Source organism: Lonchura striata, chromosome 17 (genome assembly GCF_046129695.1).
Source record: "Lonchura striata isolate bLonStr1 chromosome 17, bLonStr1.mat, whole genome shotgun sequence".
NCBI classification, from domain to species: domain Eukaryota; kingdom Metazoa; phylum Chordata; class Aves; order Passeriformes; family Estrildidae; genus Lonchura; species Lonchura striata.
In genome coordinates this window covers 8,628,630-8,653,997 of record NC_134619.1, presented here as the reverse complement: position 1 = coordinate 8,653,997, position 25,368 = coordinate 8,628,630, and the positions used below count along the sequence as shown (strand labels likewise).

Genomic DNA, 25,368 nt, shown 5'->3' with positions numbered 1-25,368 from the left:
ATGGAGCTGTTTTAACTCTGCTGATGCTGGTAAATAAGTAAACAGCTTCAGTGGGAATGGAATTGCTAGTTTGAAGGACAAGCCAGGACAGAGTCACCCTCTGCATGTCGTGGGTAACTACCCCCAAACCAGACACTAATGATGCTCTTGGAAATCAATTTTTTGTCTAACCTACTGAAGCAATTCTCACATAGTTTCAGGTGATTAAAGGATCTTTATTTCATCTGAAGTGTGTGGGCTCTTAGTGGTCAGAGTGAATCACAGACATCCTTGAAAGGACAGAATTTGTTCATCTAGGGGAGAAAAAGTAAGGATGGGAAAATCATGTTAATGTTAAAATACACGTGGGAAGTAAAATTAGTTTAATAAATGTATCTTAAGAAATGGGAATGTGTAGATCCTGGATTTGGTCTAAGATCTCCCACCCCCCACACCTATCCCCAAAGAAGAAAATCAAAGTGAATGGAAAAATCCTGATTTTCCTCCTACAGGACACCACAACATCTGTGAGGATAGGTCTCATGATGGAAGAAATGATCTTCAACCTTGCAGATACACATCTGTTCTTCAATGACCTGGAGGTATGTGGCTGCTTATTTTATTTAAAATCTTTCTCTGTAATCATTTACATGTGGTCTACAAACCTGGGGAGGGGGTTTGGCCAGTAAACTTTTTATTTTTGACCCCAGAGAAATGGACCTTAGTTGGCATATGGAAGCATCCCTTTGACACCTCCATTCTGTTCAAGATTTTTTTTTCTAAATACTCAGTTAACAATGATGGCATTTTGCAGGTTTACTAAATGTAATAATGAGGACATTGCTGCTGCTTCTCCTGAAATTTGCTATTTAATAATTTTATTCAGCTAAATTAGCATAGATCCTATGGGGGCAGACAGCAATTAGCTGTGAGCCAAAGGAGAGGTTTTGAAAATGTTGCTCTGTTCTCGAGGAAGGTTTTGCACAGGCAGAGAGAGCAGGAGGTCTGCTCAAGCTCAGGAGTGCTGCAGGATGAAGCTATGAGAGTTTTAATGTAATAAACCAAGAGGAAGAACTTTTCCTGCTGGTGACATGGTTAGACCTGTCTGTCTCTCATACAAAGCAAAAATCCTTTTGAGTGTGTGGGAAAATGCAGGCAGAGTGGTTCTGGCAGAACACTGAGGAGCAGCTGTGCAGCAGTGATGGAAATGTGCTGGCATTTGCAGTCAGAGCACTCAGCCTGAATGCAGCAGGTAAGAGTCATAAGGTGGGGTTTGTGCTCTGGGCACCTTGGAATCACAACTCTGCTTGGAGGCATTTGGAGAAGAAAAAACCTGGCATCCCTGGGCAGACTGGTATGGTCTGTTTTTTTGGTTTTTTGGTTTGTTTTTTTTTTTCCTTCACTTGAAAAAGTCAGGATTTGTTTCTGTGCCAGATGAAAGGAGAGAATTTTTTCTGTGCTTGAGGAGTTCAGTGGGAATTTGTGGTTCCTCACTGCCTGATTGCACTGTGGTCCCCTCTGTCAGGGGAGGTACAACCTTTCCTGCCACCTGGCTCCTTGCAGTCTTGAGGTTTCACTTGCTGAGAATTTTTATTTCCTTTCAAAGACAAGCACCTGAACTGACAGATTTTTCCTCTTTCAACTTTTTTCATAGTGGGAGTTTGTGATGAGGGCACAGGAAGTAAAAAGTAAAATCTTTCTCTTAGGGGAAAAAAACCTCTTTGGGAGCCCAGGGCACTGTTTAAATAAATAGTGATAGTATTTAAATAGTGATAATTTACCACAGATCCATCACCATTTTCCCATCAGATCTCATTATGTGATGCAACAAGCTCCATGTCCTGCACAGTGACTCTCCAAAACCCCTCTGCCTTTCTAGACTTTTGCAAGAATTACTAGTTTAAAAATAAGTTTTCTCCTTTTTTTCACTTACTGCTCTGAAATTTTAAATGAAGCAGCAAATTGTCTGGCCTTCATCAAATTGTGCACATTTGTCAGTCAGTAACAGCTCTGGGCACTGGTGGTTTGGTTTTAGCTGAGCTTTTTCAATGAAATATTGATGGATGACAGAGAATTAAAGAAAAGTAAATGTGCTTTTACAGAATTTTACTTTCCAAAAAAGCCATGTCAGTTTGGAAGAATTTGCAGCAACAGAGTCATCCAGAGTTACCCACCCTACTCCTTCATTTAGGATGATAAATAAAAGCCACCTTTGTGTATTCCCAGAGAGGTATTTAAGGATCATACATCACTGAGTACTGGGCTTTAAAAAATGCAGTGAATGAAAGCCTTAAAAACGAAAAAAAGAATTTGTACAACCCAGCCCGGGAATAGATTAAGTTGCAGACCCACAAGCATTCCCATATACATTAGCACCATCATGTGGTGCAATGCTGGCCTGTACCAGACAAAATGAGCTGCAGTGCACAGGGCAGAAACCATTTCTGACCCTCTCCTGTGCTAGGGCAGAGCGGGAGGTGCTGGAGCTGAGAGAGCAGGGGGAGAGTTTTCCATCCAAAACCAAAGCAGGACTTCTCTTAAAAACAGAAAATGTTTCTCTGGCACAAATCCAATAGACTGGATTAACCAGAGCATGGCTGGCCTCAGTCCTGACAGTGGAGTAAGGAGAAAGGAGAAAGAGAGGAGAAAATGTCACCCATCCTTTCCAGAGAGGCAGGTTGGACAAGGAAATCAATTCCCCTGCTTTAGCACATGGGAATGATTTATTCTGCTGGCTGCAGTTTGCAGTGAAGGTGCTGCCAGGGTGCAAAGCCCTTCTGAGGCATTTCCAGGAAGGGCCTGATGAGGACAAAACATTTGTCCATAGATACATCAAGGTTTGCACAGCCCTTGGTAGAATCTGTGTGATCCTCCTTAGTCTGGCGAGGAAGTAGCAAAAATCTGTCTTCAAAACCTGAGGGAGGAGTCTGAACTGGAATGCAATCTTTTTGCTGTCAAAAGAAAAAAAAAAAAAAATCTGAACCTCTGTTTAGCCAAGGCTTTATCTTTTCTTAGGATCTACCCAGAAGGGATTCAGGTGATTGTTTCCTGGATGCATTAGCTGAATGCATTTTGGCTGTGCAGTTCCATTCAGATGGATCTGTTCAGGTCCATCCTGCTCAGCCCATCCTCTCTTAGTGCTGCAGTGCAGCAGACAGGCCAGGTTCCAGCTGATGCACCCCAAACCTCGGGGTGGTTGTGTGGGAGGAGGCTGATCACTGGTCCCCAGGGCAGGAGGTGACTGCAGAAGGACTCCTACTGAAAACTTTCAGCCTATTTACAGAAAGGGATTCTCTGTCAGCAGCTCAAGTCCTACAGGCAGATGAAATCCCTACAGTCTGCAAGGTGTTGTGCACAAAGGGCTCTCATCATGCTGCAGAATATATCAGCAAATATTCACCTGACAGGAGATATTCTCCCTCTCTGCTCCCCTTTTTAGGGGAATCGGGGAGAAAAGAACTCGCCCAGGGTAAAAAATCACAGTGAAGTTAAAATACAAACTCTGGACTTTCCAGGATTGTGGTTTTTTTTTCCCCAGATGCCTTTTGTTCACAGTACAATGCTGGCTAAAGAACAGCACCTTCCACCCCCAACCCCTCTGGAGATATTGTTGTCTGGCTCTTTGGAAAACAGGTATTAAGGACAGGAGGACTGAGAGGGGATGAGGAACTAACAAACAAGGGGATTAGTGTGTTTACAAGTTGCTGCCTTTGGGAGCCATCCCTGGAGGTTTTGTGTTCTAGGAACTGTTAACCCCCACCTAATGAGGGATGCAACCTGCCCTGATCAGTGAATCCATGAGATGTGTGAAACTCTCTAGATCCACAAACAGACTATGTGTGCCTTTGTGAGTTGTTTTTATACCTGCACGAGACATACTTTGGGAGTATTCAGAGGCAATGTGAGGGATAACAGAAGGAGCTCTCAGGAGTTTCACAAGGAGGCAGCAGAGGCTTTCTCCAAGCCAGCAGTGCCATTTAAAACAGCCCAGGCTCCTCTAAATGTGGCTGGTCCCACCTGGAGGCAGGTTGTGCAGTGCCCAGAGATAGCCTAGGAGTAAAACCAGCCCAGTGCCCAGAGCTGCACGGGCTGACTGAGGTCTCAGACACTCACCTGAAGCACAGGCTGTGTGTACTGCACACCCTGAGACCCCAGCTTGAAAACCAGCAGCTGTGAAACCTGGGCCACGTCCCCAGCACAGCCTCCCTGCCATTCCAGCTACCTCCTCCTTTGCAGCAGCTGAGGTATCCTTGGTGAGCGAGTCCCTCTCGCTGAGGTGTCCCGGAGGTGAAGGAGGTGCAGGAGGTGCAGGAGGAAGGCGCAGTGCTGCAGGCTGCAGGAGTGCTGCAGGCTGCAGGAAGGAGCAGTGCTGCAGGCTGCAGGAGTGCTGCAGGCTGCAGGAGTGCTGCAGGCTGCAGGAGTGCTGCAGGCTGCAGGAAGGAGCAGGGCTGCAGGCTGCAGGAGTGCTGCAGGCTGCAGGAGTGCTGCAGGCTGCAGGAGTGCTGCAGGCTGCAGGAAGCAGGAGTGCTGCAGGCTGCAGGAGTGCTGCAGGCTGCAGGAAGGCGCAGGCGGCTCCGTAACTCGAGAGGCGCAGCCGGCGCTATGAGGTAGCGTCTCAGCCAGTGTCAGGGTGTTTTATTAACTCAGAAATGTGATAGCTACTGTTGTCACACTTCAGTGTACAGAACAATCCATTCACAAATGAGAAAAACAGATCCCTGCACAAATGCCTTTCCCCTGACCTAATGCAGCTGCACAGCTGAAGTGGGGTGAGCTGTGGAAGGTGACCCAGCGTGGTTCACAGCAGCTACTGGGAGAGGGGGCTAAAACATGCTGGGCTTGGAGGAGAGAGGTGCCAGCAGAGATCTGCTATTCAGCTGCTTGGCTGCAATTATATACAGCAATATATACTCCAGTGATGGGTTGATAAGAGGGGCTGATGAGATGAGAACAAGATGCAGTTATGTGTCATTCTGAGAATTATCTAAAATGCTGCAGAAAATCTCATTAATATGGACAAGAACTACCTGTCGTGTTTTGCCTTTGACAAAGAGTTTGGTTACTTGTTTGGGGATTTCTATTTTCATTCTTTGAAAGGGGCTAGTTTAAAGTAATTCATCAAACTCATCATTGTGTAAGGAAGGTGAAACAGATTCTGTGGTTTGCAGAACACTGAAGTGGTGAAGAGTTACTGCACCTTGGTTAACTGCAGTTGTTCTGACTCCAGAATCCTGTGGTACCAGGTGTCATGGCTTTTAAACTCTGTTGAAAAATCAACCAAAATAAAAGATAGTGTTTATCAGCTTGCAGGCCTTCGGTTCTGCTCTCACCTGTAAGGCTCATGGAGAGAGTTAAGGTACAGGGGGAGACTTCCCAATTTTTCTCTTTCTAATCTTAATGCTGAGACTGGGAAAGAAACCAAAGGAATAACATTTCTCACATTTTTGAGGCAGGGCCTCCACCATTCGAACAATGAAGGATTTTGGAAGATAAGATCTTGAGCACATACTTTATGCAGGCTGAGCTCCAAGTGTATATTCTGCTTAAATTTCCTGTGCACAGATTTCCTCATTATTGACACACATTATCCCTCAGCTCAGTCTGGGACAGTGAAAGAGTGTTTGTTGCCTTCAGTGCTTCAACCCAGCTTCCCTGCACATCAAAGGAAGCTCATCCCCCTCAGAACAAACTGGGAAAGCACAGGCAGGACAGGCGTCTCTGGAAACCTCCCTGGGACAGATCTCCCCTGTAATTATGTGGGCATACACCTCCTGTCCGGAGCAGTATTCCCACAGGGGGAAAGGCTGCCAAGTCTCTGCCTTATCATGCATACAGAGTAGAAAAAACACAGCTTTCCTGGCTAAACCACAGGCATCTCCATCTCTGTCTGCATAAGGAGTTCCACTCACTGTGTTAGCAAGAGCTGGTGTGCCCTTAGATAACAGAGTATCTCACACACACTCTCTGTCTGTTCATATTTTGTGCAAGTGTTATGTGATACTTGTTGCAAGCAATTAACTGGCTAGACTACAATACTAGCAAATTGTAAAGCTTTATCTCCTTGATATTACACTTTAAGTAATTTTGCATTATATTATTTCAATTTTTTTTTTCCACAAGATTTACTCACTATTGTATTTTTTTTTTCATCTGCCTCCTAGGACTGTGACCAGATCCACATAGATGATGTATCATCAGATGATAATGGTCAGGATCTAAGGTATGGGGTCTCCCAGGCTGGGAGCTGCAGGACAGGCAGTCCCCAGCCATTTGGAAGTAGCAGGGGCTGGTCAGTGATTCTCAGGCCTGCACTGTCTCCCCTCCTGGCTCCATGCTTGTGTGCATTTATTGAGCACACACAAGTACAGAATCCCCCTTCTCACATTACTGTGCCTGTGCCTTTTGTCAGGCTCTGGCTATGCTGAGCTTTGAACCATGATGGGAAATATATCTAAATTAGGTTGAGTTCCAGTCAGACCACACCAGTTCCTTATATGATTTAACCAGACAATTGTCACAGCTGTCACCAAAATGCTTCAAAACCAGACTGAAAGGTTTCCCACTGTCCAATCTGTAGTGGATGGGCTTAGTAATGAGGAGCTGGACTTTGCCATGCCAGATCCTTGTTGAAACTTGTACCCAAGCTGCACCAAACATTACCATTACCTGTGTAAGCTGGGTGATCATGTTCATAGAAACTACTTCTGTACAATTCCATCTGCTTTTCCCAAAGTGTTGCCTGCAGAGCCATGGTAAAAGGAAAAGAATGAAATGTGCAGAACTCATAGAGCTTTGCAATTTGTGGTTTTATGGGTGATTATTGTGAGAAATTGATGCAGGAACAGAACATTTTTTAGATCTGTGCTGGTAATTGTGCTGAAGATGGACTTCAGTTGTGTACAGAGTGTCCTGTGTGTGTTTCTGCTGCCACTTGTCTCCACATTTCTTTTCAACCCTTTCCCCTCCCTGCTGGCACTCTGCAGGCTGTAACTACACTGACCTCTCCCTTTCCCTCCTCCCTCTCCCAGCACGTACAACTTCTCTGCAGATGGCTTCCACAGTTCCACTGCCAGTGCAAACCTGTGCCTGGGCTCGGGGGTTCATGGGGGAGTGGACTGGATGAGGAAATTGGCCTTCCGCTACCGCCGGGTCAAAGAGATGTACAACACCTACAAAAACAATGTGGGGGGTAAGTGCCAGTGCCAGGCCACCAGCAGGCCCTTCATCCTCCCAAAAGCTGCAGAACCTCTTGGGACATCTCTGGAGGAGGTGTAGGGAGCTCATGATGTGAGTGGTATGAGTGCTTCCCAGCGAGCTGAGCAAGCGCCTCCGCAGTCACCCTGCAATGTGGCTCTGTGCAGGGCTTGCGGGAGGCACACTAACATACCTGGTTTAGTGGTTTGAGAAAGACTCAGGTCCCGGAGTGGGGATTTGTTTTGTGATTTATTTGGCAGGAAAGCAACCTTCTCCAATTTTCCAGAACGTTTAGCAGGCAAGCAAACAGTTCAAAACTAAATATGCCCTTTTTTTTATACACAGCATGTCTGATTGTTGTCTGGAGGCTTTCTTGTATTATAGCTGCTGGTTTTAACTCCCCTAAAACAATATCACCAGAAATAGGATTCCCTGGGTTCCTTCATCTCAGCTAGCTCCAGACAGTTCTTCCAAGAGACTCTCAGCTTCCTTTTCAGTACATCAGTGCAGGTTTCCCTCTGACTAGAAAAAGAAAGAAGCAAAACTCAAAGCATCACTACAGATAATTTATTGGTTGGAGGACAAGTCTTACCCTGCATGCACTGGAAATGGGGCATGGCTTTTCAGGAGAAACAAAACCATCCTGGCCTCAGGTGTCTCTCTGCCCAGGTCACTGCCCACTTTACACAGCTCTTCCATCTTCCTGCTCACTTCCCATGCAAGATTTATGCTCCAAGGAGGTCCTGCCGTGTGTGCTCCACTGAGCCATTCCCCCAGAAGGGAAGGAAGCTGAGCTGCAGCAGCAGAGGATTGTGCTGCAGCTGAGCCTCGGACCTCAAGGCAGAGCCCTGGAGTGACGTGGCAGTGACAAAGGGAGGCAGTGGCACCAGGGCCAAGAGAGGGGCAGTGGGAGAGTTCAGAGCACAGGCAGTGCCCTTTGGCATTGTGCATACAAAGCCATGCAATTCCCTTTCTGTGCTTCTGCAAAGACACTTTCCCTGCCTGCAGGTTTGATAGGAGCTCCTAAGAGGGAAACCTGGCTGCAGCTGAGAGCAGAGCTGGAAGCACTGACTGATCTCTGGCTCACACATGCTCTGAAGGCACTGAATTTGATACATTCCCGGTAAGAACAGCTCCAAGAACTGCCTGTGGGTTTCCTTTGCTTCCCTTGTTTCCCCCTCTAAACAAATCAAGACACATTTACAGGACTTGGCTGGCCAAGCCTGTGGGAGGCCAGTCTGCACATGTTTGCCAGGCTGAATTATCCAGGGTTGGGGTGAGCTTGGGATGGTGAACTGAGCAAAACCAAAACAGTTCTCCTTGCCTTTTCTTGGCTCCCTCAGCCATGGCACCATTTTCATGTGAGCAGGTTTACAAAAGAGGAGAGGGAGGGAAGAGCCCTTCTGTCCCTGAACATGTTCACTCACAGAACTCAGCATGGACATTGTGTTTCAATTCCCACCAAAGAGATCCTGGCAAGCTTGCAGTAAGGCTGCACCACTGCTGCTAGTTTGGTTGATGTTTTTTTCATTCCACTGAGCTGATCAAAAGACATTTCTGGTACTCACATTATCTCCCTCTGGCTGCAAAATCCCCCATTGGCTCGGGAACTTCCAGTGGCAGGAAAGGTTTGCTTCCTACCATCTTTCATTCCAGGGTGAAAGAGAGAAACCCAGATTTCTAATACCTTCTGTTTCCTAGGCCCAACTGTGTGAATGTGTTGGTCACCACAACTCAGCTTATACCAGCTCTGGCTAAAGTGCTTCTCTATGGGCTGGGCACTGTCTTCCCCATTGAAAACATTTACAGTGCAACAAAAACAGGTAAGAACAAATTCACTGAGGCCTCACCTAAGACAGGCTGAAGTTTTGTCCCTAAGTCATGCAATGAGTGAGTTTTATTTTTAGCTCCCTACTAACAGATGTCTAATTCACATTCTGACTCCCACACTTAACCTAGTACAGACTGCAGGGAAAAAAAAAAGTCTAACACTTCTCAAGTGTCTCCAAAGGGAAGTGAGCCAGATATATAGAAATATACCCACCCTGTGGAGCACTGACAGCTCGTGGGGTGTCCAGCTGCACCCAGCTGGAAGGAAGGTCTGTTTGGACCTGCTACAGAAACACTCTTTGGATCCTCTTGCAGAGGGGTCAAGTGTGCTGAATGAGCTTTGTGAAGCTTTGTGAGTAATAAGTACTGATAGAGTTGGCTTGGGGCTTCTTTGTGCTCTGTTCTTTCTGGTGTGTTTGAACCTCTGAGGATTGGATTTTCATGCTTTTACTGCAACCAGAATGAACAGAAGAGGGCTCTGGAAACTGAATGCCATGAGTGTCACATCAGTCTGCCTGCTGGTGGCCTGAGCAGGGCATCACAGTCACAAAGCTTACAGAAAGCTGGAAGCACTTGCAAGTCCTTGGCTGACAAACAAGTGCCAGCAACTGTCATGAGATGGAGAGGATCTGCCTCAGAAGAAGATCCTGTTTGAAAAGAAAGCAAAGGATGTTGCAGCCAGTTCAGTCAGGGGATAACTCCAGATCCTGTGCCTGAATATTAACTCTGCCTGTGGTGTTTGTCCAGATTAAAAAATGTATCTTCTCTTGTGCTGCTCAGGGAAAGAGAGCTGTTTTGAAAGAATAATGCAGAGGTTTGGAAGGAAAGCCGTGTACATTGTAATAGGAGACGGTGTTGAAGAGGAACAGGGAGCAAAAAAGGTACAGTTTGTGGATGCCATGCTGGATTCTCCCAAGTTTTGATTGCAATGACCCTTTACTTATGAATTTAATGAAGCTCCCTCAATTTGAAGCAGCTTACAATTTGTCTCATTTCTTAAATGTAAAATATTCAACAATCATCTTGTCAGAAATTCCATACTCTAAATCCCCCACACTTTGGCAGCTGGTACAGTATTTCAGGTAGTTGCTGTGTCACATGTTGCAGGAATCATTCTTGCTTAATGAAGATGGCTGTAAGGACATGAAAAGGGAAATTCCAGTGTGTGACCTCATATGAGCAGGCAGAGTGAATTTCTGATCTACACGTGCTGCTTTTGTAAATTCTAACTTGTTGGAATTAGTTTTGAATTACTTACTAGAATATGCCTATATTCATACATGTGTTTGTATTTATGACTCATTGAGATCATGAGTGTAACTTCATTATAACAAATTCCAAAGGGTTTGTACAGAGTTGCTGTCTTCATCAATGACTTCTGGATCAATGTGATTAATTTCACAAGCAAAATGAAATTAGAAAATTGCACTGAATACAAAGAACAGAAACTGCAAACGCAGTGTGATCAGAAATAATGAGAATTGGAACAGCCAAAGTTTTCATTTCCTAAACTTCAGAACAGAACCATGCCTGGAACTTCCATTTATTTTGCTATACAGGGCCAGGAATACAATTTGTTAATGGCAAACAATATTTGCAAGATGTCTTTGTGTATCCTGGCTCTTGTGCTCCTGAGGTGACTGGAGAAATGTGGTAGAGCTGCCTTTGCTCCAGGAGCATTGCACATGAGTTGAGATGCAGGAACTGGCTGAATGAGCTCCATCTTCAGCAGACTTTAATTTTTTAACAGATACACAAATGACTGGTGCAGCTCAGGTGATGTTGCAAATATTAAATCACAGGAGCTCAGCTATGCAGCTGAACCTTGTGCTGGAGGACCTGGTATCTCATTCTGACTGAGGATCCTGCAAAGACTTTCCAAGCAAATTTGAGCTCTTCGGTTGCACATGCCCAGTAATAAAGGGATCCCAGAAAATAAGGTGGGGGGCAGATGTTCTATGCCCAGAACTGTATCTCAGGTTATCTTCAAAGCAGCAGAAACCCAGTTTTTTAATAGTGTATTTTTCCTGGCCAGTGGAAGCAACAATATCTGCACCCACCTTAGAAAACTACTAAAACTGTAGATGGTTTTGTAGCTCAGGAAGGGAGGAGCTGTCAGGAAGAGCCCAGAATTCGTGACTGGGGCTGAAGTGACAATGGCCTGCTGCTTGTGGCTCAGTGCCACACTTCAAAGGCCAGTGGGTCAGTGAACAGACCTGCATCAAAGGCTGCAGGGGCTCCCAGCCTGCCTGGCGAGGTGGGGAGGTTCAGCAATCTCCTCTGCTGGGGTTTCAAGGACCTCCTGTCTCCTGGCCCAAGCAGCTCAGCCATTAGTAGAACACATTTTTGCTGGGCTGTTGCCTCCTTTGATTGATGACAATCATTAATCAAACCTTCTACACACCTGAGGTTTATACAGAAAAAAACAAAAAAGGGAGGGGACAGGCAGAGAGCCTTTTGCTGTTCTGCTGACAGCGCTGATAACATCTCCAGTTTCGGGGGTCATTTTTCTTCACCTGTCTGATGAGTGATAAATCTGTAACTGCTGAACAACAGGAGTGGCTGGGAGGCCAAGTTTTCTTCTGGTTTAAGAAAGAAAAACAGATAATTTAATGAAAGGGGTTTAATAGAAACTGGGGGAGGGGGAAGGAAATAACTTTTCCCCTTAAACTGAAATTGCAGAGCAGTGAATTTCAGTCTCTTCAGCTGTCTTGGTTGTCTTGCTGTCTCTACACACTGATACACAGCTCAAAGAAAACATTTGTTTACTGGCAGGCAATAGGCAACATACCAGAGAGAAGCTTTAATTGTATTTAAAAGCTATAGGAGTGTAAATAGACTCTCTCTGTGGAACATAAACATCTGGAACCACTGGAGTTTTTTGTACACAGGTAGGTACAGTTGGAAAAGGAACAATTCCCTTCATCAGGATCTATCTGGGAAGTCCATGTTCTCTGAAGGAAACTGTTTATGCAGGAGCAGCATGGTTACAGGAGAATTCCTGCAGTGATAAAAGACTCTTCGCAGTGTTCTGCCCGTGCTGGAAGGGACTAAGTGCTGTCAGTTCAGGTTTTCTGTACATTTACTGCTACATACACACCACTGACTGGGCAGAGACTGACATTTTGGGAGAAGGCAAAGAAAATCAGAGGCCTAAATGTTACAAAATCACAGTGCAGAAAGGAGCTGTGTCTTTAACTGCTTTAAGATTTTCGGACAAGAAACAAATCCAGCGCAAACCCCAGGCTCCAGAACACACCAAAAAAAGTTGTATTTAACATCTGAGAACATGTTCTAATTATTCTGAGGTTCTCTCTGTGCAAGCAGCCATGGGGATCACAGCTTTCTGCTGAGGAACTCTGCTGTTCAGAGATCTTTCAGGGTGCTCTGGTGACAGGTAACATTCCAGGTCCCCGATGAAATTGATTGCACTTGCTTCACAGTAGTTAAAAAGTTGACACCTTGTCCTCTTTCAGATGCAAGTCTTGTTTTCCTACAGAATATTCATAATTTTTAGGAGAATGAACAAGATAATATAAAGACAGAGCAGGTCACAGGTAGCTGACCTTCCAGATTTTGTCCAGATGCTCAGATTTCAAGTGGAACAGGCCAGTGTTAAAATTTGGACATGTGTGCACAGGGCTTCAGATTTATCACAGTGAATACAAATTCAAAAACAAGGAGGCAGAGGGATAATTTAAAATAATCTCCCATAAATGGGAGTTAGGAAAGTTTTTTGGGGACAGGCTCTTTTATAACCCTATTGTACATTCCCCTGAGGCAATAGTGTTATGTTAAATGAATAATTGATCTGAGCAATGATACCAGTTCCTACATTTACAGAACATGCAGTTTGATCTACTGTTCCAGTTAATTGGGAAAGTGAATTGTTAGAAAGCATTTTGATTGTGTGGCATTTTATCCCTTTATTTATAGTTTTATAAATTCTAATAACTTCCTTTTCCAATAGATAGATTTAATGTACTTGTCTCTGAATCACTGATAACACCTTCCACTACTGATGTTCACTTAAAACTGTTTCTAGTAATACTGCAATTCTAGAAACATTCCTAAATATTTGTGGGGGGGAAAAAATAGGAGCAAAGTTTACTATCCAGCCCACATCCTCCATCACCTGTGAAGCAGGATACTCCTAAATTGTGGAGGATGTGTCTTCCAGTCTCATAGGAAAGACAGATCAAGGACACTTCCCACTTTGTCCCTTCCTCCCTGCCTAAGATGAGCCTCCTTGCCTCTGGCACTGTGGCAACCTGGTGGCCAAGTACAAAACTCTGTTCCTGAGGGTACAAGCTAAGAAAGTTGTTTTGATCTCAGCATTATACAAAAACAGAAAAAAACCATTGCACTCTTTTGGTTTCACTCTAGCACAACATGCCCTTCTGGAGAATCTCTTGTCACGCTGACCTGGAAGCTCTTCGGCACGCCTTGGAACTTGAATATTTGTAGCAGACCCCAACATCTTAGCACTGGGAGGGCTTCACTCAGACTCTTACATCAGTTCCAGCTATTCCTCAATGTTTTCTTAGTACAAAAAAATCCCACAGCAACTGCAGTTTTTCTTTTTTTTGAAGGAGAACCCTTTCAGTGGAAGCCTTTAAGAACTTGCAGCCAAAGAATATTGTCTCAAGTCCTCCTTTCTTTGGACAGAGGAAAATCCTCCTGACCAGTCGCTGGGATGCTGCAGCTGCTGGCTAAGGTGGAGGCACAGAGCTCTAATGCCCTTTTTGCCATCAGCAAGGCAAATGCTACAAGTCTGGGTCTCCCTGTCAGCGTTCTTGGTTTTCAAAGGGGAAGAGGACACAGCAAGGAATCTCTGCACAATCCATCACATCACACAGGACCTTCTGAAAATAGGAGTGAAACTGTCGATTTTTGTTGTTGTTGTTGTTTTGTTTCTTCTTTTTTTTTTTTTCTTTTGTATTTTTTTAATTTATGAACTAATCTCATTACTCTGGTATTAAGCTCTGTACCTGTGTTTTTCATTTGGCTTTTGGGGGGGGGCAGGGGAGGGTGGGGAAAGTCTTACTGTTCTAAATTAATAGTTCATTTCTCCAGAACAAACCCTGGGGAGAATCATATTGTGTACATGAGTAGTAAGGACACATGGTACTGCTGGTAAGAGCTGTGGCCGTGGTTTTGAACCTTTCCAAGAGGGAACATGGACTGTGCATGTGCCTACACGGTGCCTTATGCTGCCGTCTTGGGGCTGAGGATGGGGGAAAGTACCTTGTGATGAGTGAAAGGCATTCAATAAAAACATGTTTACATTTTGGGGGACTGGAGTACCTGCCTTCTCTGCCACCCCTCTTGGATCTAAAGGTAGGAGGTGGAATGTGTGCTCCCCATTTCAAGGCTGGCCTGGTGATCCTGCTGTCAAAATATTTGAATTCTCTGGGCCTGGGTGGATGTCTTTGTTTGAAAATGGCTGATTGTTCCTTGCTGTGGCACCAGGTGAGGTCAGAAGGATCAAAGCATCTCTGGAAGGAGGGGTTAGAGATGCAGCAAGGGCTACAGCCTTCATCTCTCAAAGGATTACACAAGTGCTACACAAACCTGAGGGATACTCCTCACCTCTAAAAACATTTAGAGAAAACACTGCTAGAGCTGAGAGGGGATTCTTCTGCCAAGCTAAAGCAGAAAATCTGATCTTAAATTAACCCAAGGCAGCAGCCCCACAGCAGCTGTGACACATCATTATGACCAAAGCCTTTCAGTACACACTGTGGGGGCATTTGCTGTCTGGCCCTAGCACAACTCCATGCCAAATGTCACTTTTCTAGCATAGCCATTGCAGGTTTCAGGGCTTGCTGAGCAGAATTTTTTTCCTCAAGTTTTCCCTGCTGTAAGAGTTCTTTCCTTCACTTGTGATGTAACTTCTCATATTTGACAAAGTCACTGGAGAATTGACTAACACTTACAAGGTAAGCACTCTAGTAAATAAACTTTTGAAAGAAGAATAAATGCCAGGGATTGCAGATTCCCAAAGAAGCACAACATCAGCTTTTAACACCCCATCCATCAGCTACTTTATCTTCCTTGAAATTTCAAATTTAACACCTGACTTAATTGTCTGAGCACTGATTCTGGGTTTTTTCTTAAAGATTCTTGGAAGATTTTGCTTTCAGAATATATTTAAAGGTTTGAAAGCTCTTGGTTTTGTTGCTGACATTCTTAGGAGAGCTTTGGGTGGGACACACCAAGGGTCAGGAACACATCATCTGTCACACAGGTGTCACCACTTCCTTCCAGTCACCATGGCACATTCATCTCTCAGTGCAGAAAGAGTATCAGGATTTATTCAGGCAATTTATCATAGATAGAAGAGGGCATCTACAGGACTTTTGTACTTGGGAACATCCAGAAGGCCTGGGAACATGCACAGATACATGCACAGATCCTGCTCAGTTCCTTCATTTGTAGTTTTAGGTATTTCTACATTTTCTACATACTTTACTAGGATTTGGTCACCTGTTATTTTAGAGGAGGAAAGAAAACATCTCTTCTGTAGAAAAAAACAATGTTCATTAATTAAAAAAAAAAACACCTCCACAGGCTAGAACAGGTGTCAGAAAGCAGTGGGGTTTCCTACAACAACTTGTACTTTCTTTTTCCTCTAACACAAGGCCTCATTTCAGCATCCAGGTTCCATGGGGAAGGCCAAACCTCATTTCAGGCTTTCAAGTGTTGTGCTCTTCTGTAAACAGTAGCACTGGGAACATGAACTGTGGTTGCTTTACAAATGCCCAGAACAGGGTAGCTGCAGGAGCAGGAACTTTAGACAATATTCCAAGATTTTACAATGTCTCATAAGCTCCCTGTTTCTTTAATTTGTAATTAAGACACACACAGAGAAGTCTTGCCCAGTTCATGCAATCTTGAGGGGCTGCAGTTGCACTCAGAGGTCCCATTTCTACCCACAAATACACCTAACACCAATCCCAACCAATGAATAAATGGTACAAAATATCAAACTGGACAAGCTTGGATCCAAAGGTCCCACACGTCTGAGATGTGAACATAAGTGAAGTTACCTGTGATCTGGAGAATGCAGAAATGAAAATTCCTTCAGACTGAACCAAAACTGGAAATCCAGCAACACAGAACATTTTTCTAAAACAGTTTAATAAAAAAATTGTGACGTTTCTTGAAAAATTGGAGAAACCCAAAGGATATCGTGTGTGTCACCTTAGTCACAAAGAAACACAATTGTCAAAAAAGATATTTAAGTTTAATACAAATTTTATACAAAGAAAATGTGAAAAAATACTTCCATATGCTAAAAGCAATTATGCTTCACAAATAAGGCCAGCTAGGCTAGTTTTGACACAACTGCAATTAATGAATATTCTGTTCTCACTTTTTTTTCTTCTAATACTTTTTTCCCTCTAATCTGGGTACTAGCTGGAGACTGTACAAACCGCATTCTTATATAAACAATGGGAAATCAACGTGACTAAAATGTACAACAGAATGTACTGGAATGATATCATACAATTAATTTTCTCATATACATACATCACCTTTGCTTTGTTCAATGCTTTCGTTTTACACAACATACAAAATGGGACTACAGCCTCAGTGTAACAGACAGCATCTCCAGGGGGTACTTCCTCTCATACTGCACTGCTTCATGCTTACAGAAAACATAAATTCCATCATATAAATAATACATGCTCTGGCCCACCATCAAAAGTCCTTGGCCCATGTTTCCCAATCCATGTTTTTCTCCACACCTAGTTCTTCTTCAAAGTCCTTCGGGAGGATTTTTTAAAAATAAGAAAACTGTGAAGCATAGCAACAAATTTACTTTCCTCAATCTTTGATATCAGTAATCAGAAATCCTGTTACAACCAGCTGCTATTAACACTTCGTAAATTTTGTGATCTTAGATCGAATGCAATTTTAAAATAATTTTAACCTGTAAACAACATTAATATTTGTTGTCAACCTGGTCATTGTGAAAAACAGTATACATTTTTATGGATTTCAGGTCCATAATCTGCCTAATAGAGTTAGGTGAAAAGAGAGATCCTTCATCACTTGGTTGTCCAGAAAAATTCCACAAGAGTTTCAAAGTGCAGAAATTTTTTTCACTCCAAATGCAAAAAGTTGTTCAGATTTTCTGTATTAGATTACTTGATGCAGTTTCCCAAGACCAGTTCTCAGCATTAGGTTGTGGTAAGGCTCTTTTAAACCTTCCTTTTCCAACTTCAAACGCTCTTTATAAGTTAAAGTCAATACAAATATAAAAAGGAGATGGTACTCTAATGACATCCACAAATTGTACATTATTTACAAAAGAAGCATAGATTTAATATGGATCTTACCTGTCCTTAGCTTTTCTAAGCCAGCACTAATGCTTTACATTAATGTAGTGTAATTAATGCTTTGTACACATACACAAAGCTAGAGTCTGAACCTCTGAGGTTAATCCAAAGAACTGTGTTTATTTGTAACATTTCTATTAGATTTTTTTATTCCAACAATTATATGAAGTTCTTGTTAGCAGTTAGACTCTTCGTACTTGGACTGGCATTGTGGTCTGAACATATTGAACTCCAGTTCTCATTGCCACTGTCCCAGCAGAAGGACTTACCACTACAGGAATGGTCTGTGAATTAAAACCAAGAGAAACAGATTGTTATGTTAAAGGTCACATGAACATGACCACAGAAATAGAGATTTGTTTTCCAGGGGAAATCCAGAACAAGTTCCAACTTTGTGCAAGAACTACTACCTTAATTACCACAGTATTACCTCATTCCAGGGGAGGAGTAGTGCATTACTTCCCTATATGCAAGAGTTTCTGTGTTCTCATCACTGCTCTAGAATTACAGGGACAGGAGGTGCTATAGGGGCTGCACACACTGCCTGTGCTTGGAGGGTGAGGGTTTCAGAGTTACATCCAGTTATGTATTTTCTGCAAACTAATACATGGGAAGAGGGAAAAGGGCTAAGAAAATCCTTTGTCATTTGAAAAAGTTCTGACAAATCAAACTGGAGTACAAAAATACCCTTGTTTATAAGTATATTCTCGTTACACGTTACTTAAATCTTTTTCCCCAAAAGGAACTTTCCCCCATGCATTCAGTCTACACAGAAGAGAACAAAGAACATCCATTTGAACAAAAAAAAGTACTTAAGTTAACTTCTGCACAAATCAATAGCAAAAACATCAGCATTACTGGGAACTGTCTTACACACCCTGTAAAAATATTAATATAGAATAAACTTTACACTTCCATCATACTGATCATGATTTATACATCTCAACAAATGGAGTTTCAGGACATCTCTATAGGTGGTAATTGATTCTACAGATGCAGAGACAAAGGCACAAGAATGTTAAACAATCTGGTCAAGGTCACATCACTCTGGAAATCTGTAAGAGGATTTATTCAACCTAAAGTCTGTATCTTAACCTTCCTCCAAAAACATGAGAAAGTCTAGAAATGTCTCCACCATACAAACTGCAAAGTGTGTTCCGACACAATTCCAGTGATGCACAACTGGTGATCAGACAAACACATCCATTTCAGTTCACATCATCTTGTGGAAGAAACAGGGAGTGAGATTTTGAGGAACCTGAAAGGGATGCACAGATCTTCCCCCACTGGTAGTGTGACATTCCAGAGAGGACATGGAAGAACAAATACAAGTTCACTGAAGCCCAATGTTTCCCCACACTGATTCAAGAAACCACATGAGCGTCTTAATGATATTCCACAAAGACTCTGAGTATCCCTGCTGAGATGGATTACAGCTCCTTTGTGACTGAGTCTGTGCCTTCCAGAAGCCTACTCATTCCATTCCCTGGAATGCAAAGAAGATGGGTTCATATTTTTACATTATTTTAACTGCAGGAAGAATAAAAAACAAACATGGGACCAATTTGCTAAATAAATTCAAAATTACTGCCATTTTGTAATGATTTCAGATGTGTTTACAAGCTCGGTGGAAATGGCACCCAGAAGATACAATGGAAGTTGTTCCTAGTTGGACACAAAGTGCAAACTGAATTCTGAAGAAGTCATTATGTAAGTCACTGTCACTGTCAGTACTAGAGGTGGGGAAATTAAAGTTGCCACATTTGCCTTTTAACTATACACACTTACACACATGGAAATAATTAAGTTTCAGTTCTTAGCGCGATCGGAATATGGAATGTGCGAGACTCCTTAAATGTGTTAAGATCATTCCCTGAGAGGTAAATTTTCCACCTCTGCCAGTTTTACACATATGTACATTTTGCATACATATTAAACATGCACTAAGGTTTAAAATTATTCAAATTGCACGTGCAGTCATTAGAATACAGAGGTGTCTGTAGCTGTGCAAGACTAATGCAAATGTGTACAAAGTTATAAACATGCACAAATAAAGTTGGAAACCTTTCACACCTTCCAATTCTGCTTTACATAACTCAATATACTTTGTGTTACAGAAAACAGATGAGGGTAACTGCCATTTTTCTGAATATTACACAAAACCACTGTAGGATCTTACAACCTCACAGCTATTCACAAAAGAAGCCTGATGTCTTAGAACTCTGCTATTGAATTTTAAAACACATACAAAACCTTATTGTTAATGGTAGTTCAGTCCAAGCAACTCAGGGCCAATGCTGCAAAGGTGCACAGTGGTCTCAGCTGAGACCAAGTGGAGTTGAAATGCTGTGAGGACTTTGTGGGAAGTCTCCATCCCCACCAAGAGCTGTGTTTGTGTGGAATCTGATGGCTGTGAAGCATTGTGTGTGCATGAGCATGTATCCACCAACACACGTGTGTCCTGCAGCTGGGGGTGTGCACAGGGAAAGAGAGACAGAGGAACTTCTACAGCACATCAGGCCTCACAGCCACAGTGTGGGTAAGGCACACTGTTAAATCAGATCGTTTGTAACAGTGTATTTAAAGTTAGAAGTGAAGTTACCCACACATGGGCTTCCCTGCTGAACCCAGCACAGAGGCAGAGCATGTGCCATGACCAGGGCAGCATCAGCTCAGTAGCTGCCTCTGACATGAGCACTGCAGAGCACAACCAGCTGAAATAACGGGCTAATATGATGTAAAAAATACAACAATCCAACTCACTTTTGTCCCATCTACTGTGACTGACACTAGGGAATTCGGATGTCCTTGGTTAAGTCTTTGATGGAAAATACCCAGGTCTGATTCCAATGTGATTTCTCATTTCATAATGCTAATGTGCAAGAGAGACTGCATGGGAGAGACACTGCTGACGAATGCATATTCTTTTTCACAGGTACTGAGATGTCACAGGAATATCAAGCATAGCTCAGAAATAATTAAATCTCTAAATCTCTTTAGGATACCATAGACAAAACAATATTTAAAAGATATTTAAAATTAATTCTATATATTTACATTGATGTTGTGGTTGAGTATATACATGAAACGGACCAATAATGTGAAATGGCCTCTGCCTGTCCTCAGTGCCTTTGCCAGACTTAAAGATTTCTGAATCCTTGCAATCACGAATGGAATGAAAGGGTGGAATGTTGCACAGCAAAATAAAGCATTTTGCACTGCAAGTTGAGACTATACCAGTGAATTCATCTCTTGATACAACAGCAGACGGAGACAACCCCCCAGAGATACTGAGCAATTTTAATGCCAGGAACAGCATTGCTGCAGACTTTAAATTATAATGCTGTACTTACAATTGTGGGTTGAGTGGTTGGAATATAGGTGGTGGTCTGCGGTACCTGGACCAGTTTTATAGGCTGGTTGCTTGTCACACCTGTTGCTATCTGCAGAGACAGCACAGGCAACCTCAGTAGAAGTCTCAGCTTGTACATAAATTCCACCTAGTTGTTACATTATTATTATTATGATATGTAATTTATGTTGGATGTTTTCTTTGTGTTAAAAATTTGCATCTTAATGAATTCACAGGTTACTTTTTTGTTAATAAAACAAAATTCAAATTATGAACATGATCAATGTATATAGCATGATGTTTCAGGTAGAACATCTATATAAAAGCAATTCCATATCTGTGTAACTGGAATATTCCCTGGCAGGTTTTAGGTCTCATATTCCCTACTTCCCCAGTAATACAAAGCTTGTGCTGCCATAACAATGCATACAAACATTAAATGAGTAAACCAGAGCTTAACCAACTTAATCAAAACATTTAAGTGAAATAGCACCTCCTTTTCCCCCCCTTCCAATCTGTTCCCCAAGTTACTCCCTTAAGATGACATTTCAAGCCCAGAGATCTAACACCAGACAGTAGCAAAAGTGTCAAGAAATGAACACAGCTCTCTAAATTACTATGCTTCCCAATTCTACAGGACTATCTCGATGAGACATCATGCTGGAATCACAATACTACAAAATTAGTTTGCTTTTAATATTTTAAAATACAACAAGGCTCCTACTGATGTGGAGGATCACGTGTAAGGGTTTGAAGGATCAGCCCCACCCCACCCCCCACTAAAATTTTTCATTTAATAAATCTTGCAAGGGCAGAAAAAAAATGATGCCAAAATTGCTAATAGTCAAGCCCTACCTATAAAGCAGAATCTTCTCTATAAACATTTTCTATATATGCAATGTTAAGTCCCTTTTTTTAGAGCATTTGCTCATCCTTGCCTACTGAAAACTATCAGAGTAGATGCTATGGAGGATTTCAAAACTGCTCCGTTAACCGTGGATCCAGGTGAAGTGTTGTATCAGTGTGATGGAACATTGTGGTACCCTAATGGCAGTCTGTGGTGAGAAAGTAAGTTGGTTTGAATGCAGGTCTTGAGCTTGGCCTCTGAACCCCCAGGCAAGAAGGGCTTGGAAGTGCTGCAGTCAGTATTGCTTATCAGAAGGCAACTTGTATCGAAAGATCCAGACCAGAAGCTACACTGATGGGTCCTGGAGAGAGAGAGAGAAAGAGGTCCAGTCCCCCTTGGCTGGAAGGATCAGTCAAGCCAACACAAGGTTTTTTTGGGAAGAAATGAAGGGGAAAGGGTGTTCCCAAAGGACAGAATGAGGTTTTTTTACAAGATGAAGAACAAAAACCACAACTCTCTATCACTCCCCAAAAAGCACTCTTTGTAATATACAAATGGTTATAAATGCCTGGCTTATCCAGGGGTAGATTTCAGAGAAATCTTACACATTATTTTTGTTTGAAGTGATGATACTCACTGTAACATTTTCTTTGCTTTTATCAGCTGAACCTTCCTTTTCCTTAGGAGTGCTGGCTGTTTCTGTGGTTGTAGACTGCACGCTTGAACTGGGTTGGGAGGATTTATTTAGTGTTTCTGTGCTAATTTCAGTATCTGTTTCTTGCTGTGTCGCAGTAGCTAAAATCAAGGAAAAAATAGAATAAGGCCACTACTCAAGGGAGCCAGTTCACAGTCCCTCCTCAGAGTCACATCTGCACATGAAGAACAGAGTCACTGTGGATCCAACCACCCACCCAAATCCCCCCAGCTGTGTAGGAGGCACCATTACCTGACTGTGTGCAAGATTTCATATGCTCAGGCCAGTGAGCTTGTTGGCAGGGGTAGTCACAGTAGCTGGTATTCCAACAACAATAAAAGATTGCCTCTTTCTTGCAGTTGGCACACCATTGCTTCTTCTTGGTCTCATCCACTGCTTGTTGCTTTTCCAGTTCCAGCTGCTTCTTCACCTCAGCAATCAAACGATCTCGTTCCTGTTCCAGGCTCTGACGCATTTCAGCCATTGTCAACTCTACTCAAAACCCAGAGAAAGATGGGTTTGCATTCTCCACTCCCCAACAGCAAGAGCAAAACAGTAATATTCATAAGTTTAAAGATAACATGAAATTAAAACTAGCAGTCAAGGTATTCCCTGAGTTTGGGCATCTGTTTCATACCTATTCAACAAATGCAAGTCTTCCATCTTTTCTTATTCTGGCACCATGATTTTTAACCATTACCTTCCATTTGTTTAACACTTTAGTTCTAAATGTCCCACAAAGGACCAGAATACAGCATAAGCATAAAAAGGACAAATGCAGTTGCTGCTAACATGCTTTGTCTTTGCAAGCGCAAACTTTTGTTCTGCTCCAAATTCAGAAAATACATCCATCTCTTCTCTCATCTCATTTGTTCATCGTATCTTAGTTTCTTTACAAAGCAAAATGCATTAATTCCAAGAGGGACAATGTGATGAAGGTAATACATACTAGAAGCATTTCCATTTTCTATGTAGTACAATACCTGACACTGTTTTGGATTGTCATTTTCATACCTAGATTATGTTTCATTTCTGAAAGCTCCTGTTGATGTAACCATTGAAGTTTTTCTATCTCGATCCTCAAACGCCGAATCTAAATATTAAAAATTTAATAGTTAGTAATAACAAACAGTTAGTAATAACAAATAGTTAGTAATAACAAACATAATTATTGTATAAAAACCATGCCCAAAGCAATGAGCCATTGTTTACATCAAGGCTCCTTCATATTAACATGAGGACGAGACAATAGTAAACCCCAAACCAAAGCTTGAAGTATTCTAAATATCTGTTTGCTAAATTTGCTCACCATAGGACTCTTTGAAGACAACAAACTTCTGTTAAACTTGATTCCTCTGAAACTGTCACATCTCAAATTTCTGACTGGAATCATGAACCTATTTCTAAGTGCTGTTTGCAATTATTAGCATGACATTTCATTTATTTTAACTAGATGAGGCTTAGAAAAGCAAGATTATCAATTCACTGTGGATCAGGGGTACAAATATTTTTGCTCAAAACTTTGACTTCCTTATTTTGGTTAAAGCAAGTAAACAAATCATCACACATTGAGCTTTATTTGTTCCCATTCACACTTAGTTTGCACTGCTTAATCTGCTTTTTCCAAGGTTAAAAAAAACCCTTAGAAGAGTCTAAGTCCCACCCTTAGGGAAGATTAAAAGCAATGTATAAAATTTCATTAAAAATGCAAAACGTTCAAAGTATTTTAAAGACGTATTAAAAACTATGGTTGTAATAAGCTACTGCACTACCCAGTTTACAAAAATTTTCTTTTCAAAAAACCCAACTTCATTTCTGATTTTAATAAAGGTGGAAAATTCTTGACAGAAGATTGAGGGACCTGGGCTTGATGGCTTAATGCTTGTCTTACAAAGCCCCTCAGGTACTTTTTCAGTGTTTTTTTCCAACATTCTAATCATTACTTCTGAAACAGCACTGAAATTAGTTATCTCTTGACAATCTCCATATATAATACTTTGTAGATACAGTAATGTGGCATATATATATATATATAAACACTAATTCACATTTTTCAAACTTAAAATAGAAGTTGTTTTTTTAATCTTACACTAACCTCAGCTATTGTACTTCCAGTAGTATTTTTTGAAAGGTCATTATATATTTCCGTCATTGTTCCTTTGATGGCATCCATCATCTGAGAGACAAAAGCAAAAAAATAATTCTTTGATATATATTTTTAATAGATTTCCACTTTGATTTTCTTTCAATCCCTCTACTGGGAACCTATATTGCTACCCTTGTCTCTCTCTAAATATATGACATTTACCTAGTTCTATTTATTTAGAAGCTAGAGCACAACAATTTAAATCAGGACTCTGATTTATAAGTGTCCTGAACAGGTAAATTGCTTGACCTACTTTTCTAAGAAATTGCTATTGATATAACTTACAAACAAAAATTATATAACCATGAACTTGGGGAAGAAACTCAATACAAGAATAGAAAGGATTCATTGATTTTTTAATTTAGGTATCTAAGAGAGTATGGAAAGCTCACATCCCTTCCCTCACTGTCACTATGATGAGCCCAGTACTACAGCAGCCCTTCTCTTTAACAACTTAGCATCTGTTTAATGCCTGAACACACATTTATGACAATTTCTCATCTGATGAAACTACAGGGTGTTTTAAAAGAAAGGTACAACTTCATTAAAACCTTCCTCCAGAACTTACTTTGCTGGTATATTTAGCAATATCTGCAGCCACATCAGCTGAAGCTGTTGCAATTGGCAAGTCTGTGTTGAGTGAAGAAGAAAGTGTGCTTGCAGATCCAGAGCTGGTAACCATGGAAATAGGCTGAGTACTTGTGACCAAAGTTATTGTGGATGTGGAAGTGCTCTGGGTGATCTCTTTTTGCTGCACAGCTAAGAAAAGAGAACATTGAGGGGATCAATCACACAAGGAATTATGAAAACAACACGCAAATTTCTGCCTTCAATATCTAACTAAACTGTGTGCATGTAACCATTTCAATTTGTATTATTTATACAATAGTGCCATCTAATGATTAACTTAACAGTGCTCAGCCACTGAACTTGTACATAATTTTAAGGCTTAGAGGTAATGAAGTAAATATAACTTTA

At 41.9% G+C, this 25,368-nt stretch overlaps 2 protein-coding genes across 9 annotated transcripts in view; one reads left to right on the top strand and one right to left on the bottom strand.

Moving 5' to 3' along the window:
* EYA2 (EYA transcriptional coactivator and phosphatase 2) overlaps positions 1-14,306 on the top strand; it is an 88,745-nt gene extending 74,439 nt beyond the window's left edge. For both annotated transcript variants that reach the window (XM_077787015.1, XM_077787014.1), the window contains exons 10-16: positions 492-581; positions 6,141-6,199; positions 7,008-7,168; positions 8,182-8,296; positions 8,875-8,996; positions 9,784-9,884; positions 13,390-14,306. In XM_077787015.1, the coding sequence (XP_077643141.1) occupies positions 492-581; positions 6,141-6,199; positions 7,008-7,168; positions 8,182-8,296; positions 8,875-8,996; positions 9,784-9,884; positions 13,390-13,470 (729 nt within the window). In that variant the 3' untranslated portion in view covers positions 13,471-14,306. The remainder of the gene's footprint in view (positions 1-491; positions 582-6,140; positions 6,200-7,007; positions 7,169-8,181; positions 8,297-8,874; positions 8,997-9,783; positions 9,885-13,389) is intronic.
* A 1,924-nt stretch (positions 14,307-16,230) lies between these two features.
* The window catches only part of ZMYND8 (zinc finger MYND-type containing 8), a 49,999-nt gene continuing 40,861 nt past the window's right edge, over positions 16,231-25,368 (bottom strand). For 6 of the 7 annotated variants that reach the window (XM_021540905.3, XM_021540900.2, XM_021540906.3 and 3 more), the window contains exons 16-21: positions 24,959-25,149; positions 24,340-24,420; positions 23,259-23,337; positions 22,497-22,736; positions 22,188-22,345; positions 21,376-21,911 (exon numbers count right to left, since the gene is read on the bottom strand). In XM_021540905.3, the coding sequence (XP_021396580.1) occupies positions 21,897-21,911; positions 22,188-22,345; positions 22,497-22,736; positions 23,259-23,337; positions 24,340-24,420; positions 24,959-25,149 (764 nt within the window). In that variant the 3' untranslated portion in view covers positions 21,376-21,896. Of the gene's footprint in view, positions 17,636-20,704; positions 20,795-21,375; positions 21,912-22,187; positions 22,346-22,496; positions 22,737-23,258; positions 23,338-24,339; positions 24,421-24,958; positions 25,150-25,368 lie in introns of those variants that run through there. The other variant, XM_031506526.2, reaches the window with a different exon arrangement.